Source organism: Myzus persicae, unplaced genomic scaffold (genome assembly GCF_001856785.1).
Source record: "Myzus persicae strain clone G006 unplaced genomic scaffold, MPER_G0061.0, whole genome shotgun sequence".
In the NCBI taxonomy this organism is placed as follows: domain Eukaryota; kingdom Metazoa; phylum Arthropoda; class Insecta; order Hemiptera; family Aphididae; genus Myzus; species Myzus persicae.
This window is the reverse complement of record NW_019102023.1, coordinates 218,878-225,763: the sequence shown is the minus strand read 5'-3', so window position 1 is coordinate 225,763 and position 6,886 is coordinate 218,878. Positions and strand designations below refer to the sequence as shown.

General features: G+C 25.9%; 1 protein-coding gene across 3 annotated transcripts; it reads left to right on the top strand.

Annotated features, from left to right (window-relative positions):
• Positions 1–321: 321 nt before the first annotated feature.
• On the top strand, positions 322–6,637 carry LOC111031018. 3 transcript variants are annotated; one of them, XM_022310796.1, is made up of 12 exons: positions 322–529; positions 592–896; positions 2,694–2,858; positions 2,920–3,006; positions 3,089–3,247; positions 3,315–3,549; positions 4,819–5,100; positions 5,181–5,315; positions 5,400–5,646; positions 5,712–5,844; positions 5,911–6,081; positions 6,145–6,632. In XM_022310796.1, exons 2-12 carry the CDS (start codon positions 870–872, stop codon positions 6,421–6,423), a joined length of 1,920 nt encoding a protein of 639 aa, XP_022166488.1. In that variant the 5' UTR covers positions 322–529; positions 592–869; the 3' UTR covers positions 6,424–6,632. The 3 variants fall into 3 exon arrangements, with proteins under 3 accessions (XP_022166488.1, XP_022166489.1, XP_022166487.1); XM_022310797.1 differs by having other exon boundaries at positions 587–896; XM_022310795.1 differs by having other exon boundaries at positions 322–896; positions 6,145–6,637.
• The last annotated feature ends 249 nt before the right edge of the window (positions 6,638–6,886 follow it).

Here is a 6,886-nt window from a genome sequence, read left to right as displayed (position 1 = left end):
TATAATGGTCGGTTTTTACAAAACAAGTCATAAGCGAAAAATAATCGTCTCGACAAACTATTTTTAGTACTAAATTTGGATAAGAAAATTCGAGATGTCAAAAACTTGTCAAATTAATTTTCGAGTTAACAAGATTATTTAAGCATTAAGTGTTATTGTAATTTGAAGGGGAATTTTTTTTATTCGAGATATCAAGAATTTCGAGTTATCAAGGTTCGAGTTACCGAGAGTCGACTGTATTATGTATTCTAAATGCTGACGCCTGATATATTTATTGATATGCAACAGAGTATACACGCAAAGAGTAAACAAGTCACAAGGTTTTTTTATCACTAGTTAAGAAAAGCCGCAAAATATTCAGTCACTAGTCAGTAGTCACTCACTCACTTAACTTTACTCTCTGAGACCCGATTTCACTGCACGTTGGTCGTTACACAAACTGGAAATGATTTGTTGAAAACTTGAAAATATATATTGAATCATCTACATTATTTGTGCATGTATCTGGCCGGCTCATCGTGTTCAAATGGTCAAGTAAATTCACTTTATGACATCATGGTTGTGACTTGTGTAGTTGTGTTTTTAGAATAGGCCGCAGCTGTCTGCCATAATATTATCTTGTAGCCGACAATCGCCGTTTTTTGAGAATTGTGATTAAACCTATTCTGAGGTTTTACCACAATCTGATGGTGTTGGGCACTTCGTCTTCGCCTTTTTGGCAGTTGGAAGCTCGAAAAATCTTTGGACGCCCGGTGACTCTGCACTCTGCAATATGGCATTTTTCATCTTCGTTCTTATTCTAAATTTATTGAGTAGATAATCATAACATTATTATCTACATTGTTATTTTTTATAAAATATAAAATAACATGGACCCTCAAGATATAAATAATAGTGTGAGTAATGGTTGTCTTGATAAATTAATACAATTATATATCATATATTCATATTATTGTTACCTAATAGTTGTTCATTTTACATCTAGCCCATCTAGGTATCTACTGTAAAATATTTGTTGGAAATACTTTTATTTATTTTATTTATCACATAAGAAGATGTTAACATAAGATATTTTGCTGTCTATAATTATCATACACTATATACTTAAATTTTTTCTTTTGCAAAGTTAATCTTTTATTACTCATTCTGAAACTTAAGGATAACTTATAAACAATTTACATAGAAGGTGTTAATAATTAAAATGTAGAAATTACGAAGAACTAGGCGTAGACCAGTGGTTCCCACCATTTTTCATTCAACGGCTTGTAAATGTACTTAAATCTCGTCCCCCCTCCCCTAAAACTAGAGTTTAGGCAAATTTTTTTTTGTGAATGGTACAAATAAAAAATGCAAAATAACTGTGTGTTATACCATTTACAACTATTTACTTTTATTATTTTTATCATTTTAAAAATGTATTATAAATCAACTTACGAAGTAATAATATTAAGCATAAGAAAAAAATATTGAATATAAAGATAAAAATATTAGCATAAAGTATAAATAATATCTTGGTCCATCGACTCTGTCGTTATACCTAATATATAATTGTTATCGATGCCTGATAATCTGAAAACTAATATAGTGTTTTCAATTTTATACATTGTAAAATAACATAACTATTTTCGTAATTCCATCATCACTACATTCCCAATGAAAAAAATGTAATTATACAAATAGTTGGTAAAATATCATTTTTTGAGAAATGATTCAATTTTCAGTGAATGACTTCCACACAAATTCTCTCATTTTTGATAGAAAAACAAAGTTTTTGTTGTTTTGGATTATTGGCAATTTCATTAATTCTAATTTATCATTAGCTCTTTGTTTTTTATATATTTTGTAGAACTAATTTTAAGTAAAGCTTTAAAAACTAAATACTTTAGGTAGTACAATAATTCACATACAGATTACCACTAACAATACTGAAAACTTACAATCCATTGGGGTCTTTATTTAATAATTAGGGCGTTGGTCGAATGATCCAGGGGTGCCCAAGCACCTCTATGCTCACACCTATGACTAACTATTATTTTATTGTTTTCTTGAATTGTATATATCTATTTAAAAAATTACTACGTATGCAGGACATTAGATTTAAATCTTAGTCAGTGGTGTGCTCATCTTTTTTGAAAGGTAGATATGAAATTTTTACTATTCTCAGACCATGTTATATATAAATTTATTGCTTTATCATATTATATTTTATATGACAAAAATAAGTCAAAGGAGGGATATGACACTCTCAACTCCAATGAGCACGTCCCTGATTTTAATGACTTATGTAATAGATCATGCATTACTAATTATTCAAATGAGTTTGTGATAATGTAAACATTAAATCTCATATTGACATCAACTTAACATTGAAAATATAAGAAAATATATAGGACATATTATGATCGTGCTTAATTTGATTAATTGGGCAGTTTGATATAAATTATAATGAATAATAGTCAATTATTATATGTTATCTAAAAAATAACTAAGCATTAAAAAGTAAATTAAATAATAGTTATATTATCAATTTAGATGATAATTTTTAAGTTAAATAAAAAAAAAATCAATAGTCTAAAATATAAATAATGAAGCTAAAGCAAACATGTTATTTTATGAATAAGAAAAACAAATGATATTCAGTATGTGTAATTTATATACAATTTACAAATATAATAATAAAGGATCATTTTTAGACGAACAAAAGAGATGAATCAAAAAAAAATTCTATAACTTCATTTAAGGCAGTATTAAATGAAGAATCTTGTCTTGAGGATGACAATGAACAATATATTAATAACTTATCCATTGGGGACTTAGACTCAAAAGTAAAAAAGTATAATGCATTGTACTTGGAAAATGTAAGATTTTGTTCTATTTAATATTTTGTAATAAAAATTGACTATGGACATTTTTGTTTAGAAAATCAATGTACTTAATGCATTTGATATAGATTTAATCAGTTGTGTACAACAAATGGTAAAGAGATCTAAAGAAACAGATATTTTGGTAAATTTGATACTTTATAAACATCATTTTTGTATTTGTTTAATTAGATGATAATATGATTGTTTTTTTTATCTTAAATAAGGGAATTAGTAATACATTTGATGCCATTAGTAAGGTGTACTCATGTAGAGTTGATGATATTTTGATATCCGGCAATAAATTAGTTAAGGAATTTGTGGCAGAAGCCAAAAACCAAAATCTTGTTAAAGAGAATGCAGCTAAAACAAAACAAAAATGTAGAGTATGTATTAAATATTTATCATTAAAATAACTGGTAGTAAAATTAATATAGTATTTTTTAATTTTAGAAAAAATTAATGTTAACAACACCAGACAAATTGTGCTGTAAAGACAACGAGATGCTACTTAGAAAAAATTATCTTAGTGTTGATCTTGATAATGATATGATTGACTATGCAAAACCTTCAAGAATACTGCTTAATAGGTATTCTAATGACGCATATTGGCCAGAATACAGAGTTTCCAAAAACATTAAAGTGAATGAAAATCAACAAGAAACATATGAAATGGAAAATATAATTTGTAAGTATATTATATCATTCTTACTTTCTTTCATACTTTCTTACTTAATATTGATGTAGTCACATATTTAAAAACATTATTCTATTCAAATTCAAGTGTGGATGGATTGCATACAGTCATAATCAGTTGAAAATGTCAGAAAAGTAGACTTAATTTTAAAAGGTGCAGTCACTGTGGTGTGTAAAAAAATTAATATTTGAAGGTAGAGTTGGCAAATTTTCCTTCTAAAGAATTATTGTCTTTGTCTTAGCTATGAGCTTAAATGTCCTATTGAAAATAGAAGGTAATTTACCTAGTTATAAATTGCATATCAAACATTAAATAACATAACATAATTAGTAATTAAAAAAAAGAATTGGTGTTGGAAATGTCTAAATCAATATGTTGCTATTCATGTACAACTTTCCACTACCATCTAATGTCATTAAAATCATTTAATATTATATTATACATTGAAAATCAGTATTACCTATATTATGCATGCAAAAGAAATACTATTTACTCCAAATAAATGTATTTTGATTTATATTTTAAATCATAAAATAACAAGTAATTAATATTCATAAATATTATCAATCATCAGTCAATCTTACTTTTGGTTTGAATAATTTGTACAATTGAGAGGGATGAAGTTAAAACAAGTTTTTGCATGAACCTATAACAAAGTTTTTTAAAGTACCTAACCATTTATTATTGCTCTTTGATGTTAATAAACCCAATTTTTTTAATCTTAATTCTTTTTAATTTTAGTTTATATTTTAATATTGGGTACATAAATTTCATTAATATAAATACAAAACTAGGGAAGTAGTCACTCTGTATCACGCTACACAATAATATTGAATGTATACAATTTAAATATTTTTATTTTGCTGTAAGAATAACAACTTACAAGGAACCTTGTATTAAATTTTCAAGATTTTTTTGTGGACAAAAAAAAAATTGTATTATATTAAAAATTTCTAATATAAAATAAATATTTGGTGAATTATTCAATTATTTTGAAAAGTAATATTTTTTACTTTTGACTCCCCAGCCTGCAAGCAAATACTGTAAGTACAAAATAGATACTATTTTTTGCCAGAAACCATTCTCAAAGTTGAATATTGGTGTGTTATACTATAAAAAGTATTTTTAGTCACAAACAAAAAACTTACCACTATAAAATCATTATATTCATATTCATTGCTCTGTCCAAAGTCTAAAAATAAATATTTTTACTATGCCTAATAAGTTGTTTTATTGTTTACATTTTTGTTCGCAATATAGCTTTACTCGAAAACGGACAAATTTGTCCGTCATTTCATAGATTTGTAGCTGATCGTGATAAAATTACAAATAGTGATGATGATGAAATCGACATAAACATATTAAATAATATTCAAACACATTTTAATCAAGAAACATCTGCATTTTGTTCCAAAAATTCTGAAGAATCTGATGAAGCAATGGATGAAGATTTGAACGAACCAAGTTCCGAATTAATAGTACATACAGATCCAGGGCCGTCTAATCAAAATAATAATCAATTCGGTAGATTAGAGAATTTAGGTGGGTTGTATTACTGTTATGTTTGTTACAACTATAAATAGGTAGTTGTTGTTTATTAAGAATTTGTTGTTTTTATACAGATTCTTTATCCCAGACATTATCAATGTTGGATACAAACGATAGCAGTGATTATACATTCTTTGATCGTAAACAATTGCGTAAATTTAAATGTTCCAATCATTGGAAAGTGAAGGTCAAAATGATGAAAACTGACAGTAATATTTTTTTGGATGTGTATTATTTTTAATTATTAAACAATAGTTCATTACTCTTTAATTATGTATATTTATTGCTATTAGGTAAACAGAAAGCAATGCTGATTAAGTCACGTGCATCTCAAACACATTCCGAAACTAATGTTCCTGAATATAAATGTAGGAATTCCAGAGCTATTACATTTAAGGTTGATTTTTATTCAGATATATCTACAAAATTAGAAAATTTACGTTTGAATTCTGATAAAAACTATTGTAGTTATACTAAATGGAAACCAAGTAATAACTTAATTCCTTCATCTGGTCAATTGAATACTATACCTATCAGACAGTTAGTACTTATTGAAAATTATAATAGTAAATATCTAAAACTTAACATATTTTTCTTCATTACAGATTTGAAAGTTGCAAGTATATTAACATGATTCCTAACTGGTATAAACATGAATTTGAAAAATTAAATTTGAATTCAAATCCAAACTCACTGTTCTTGTTTCCAGGACAAGATATTCTAAGAGATAGATTATTAGTATGAACAAAATATTATTAATATGTCAATTCTAAAACATTATAATCAATATTCAATTATGTTCAGGTAGATGAAGTTCCTTTGAAGAATACAGACTGTATTGACAATAATGTCATGGACATTGATCATTATTCTGAGTGTGGAAATGAGGTTGATGAAATGATGACTGTAATAAATAATGACAACAATTTAACCATAGCTTTGAACCAAAAAAATACACAAGATAATGCCTATAAAGTAAATTATTTAAAAACATATTTTACTGATCAAAGTCATTAATTAAATTTTTTTGTGTTTCAGGAGTACTCCACTTGTAGTTCTGGATACTTAGATATGAATCAACTTAAAAAATATATTATGAATATTATTAAACCTGATGATGAGGAAACATTAAATATCTCATTTGCTGATCTATTATTAAGATTGCCAAAATTATTGCCAGACAACATGAAAGAGAATATAACCGTATCTGTTATATATGTTGCTTTGTTGCATTTATGCAATGAGCACAGTTTATGTTTAGAAGACAGAAATGGTGACATTTTTATCGTTCAAGGTTCTGTAAACTTAAAAAATTAGAATTAGTTTTTTAAAACAGTCTGCCAACAATACTTCAGTGTCTAATTTATAGAAGACAACAGAGCAGAAATATAACTGAAGGATGCTGGGTTATATAGTAATTTAAGATATTGTACGTTTAATATTTTTGAAAATAATTTCTTTTGGAAGAATATCGGAACAATATTCGATAAACAAATAGTAAATGTTTAATTAATAAATTGATAGTAAATTAGTAAGATTTTTTTTTTGATTTATATTATTTAAAGAAAACAAATGAAAAATATTTTTTAATAATTTGTTTAAAACATTTAAACATTAAATTTATTTTTGTTAAAATATAAGAGCAAGAATGCATAATATTGTATACATTCATTATCTTATTTCAAAAACAATTATTGTAATAAACAATAAAGATATAAAAGAAAATCAAAATGTTTATAATATAATGTTTACAAATACTTACACTGTTAAATAAATCCAC

Excerpts from the sequence above, each read along its gene's own strand:
- LOC111031018 (XM_022310795.1), top strand. The coding sequence starts at position 870 with ATGGACCCTCAAGATATAAATAATAGT. Across the intron at positions 5,316-5,399 it reads CAAAATGATGAAAACTGACA|GTAAACAGAAAGCAATGCTG; the intron begins GTAATATTTTTT and ends TATTGCTATTAG. Across the intron at positions 5,647-5,711 it reads AATACTATACCTATCAGACA|ATTTGAAAGTTGCAAGTATA; the intron begins GTTAGTACTTAT and ends TCTTCATTACAG.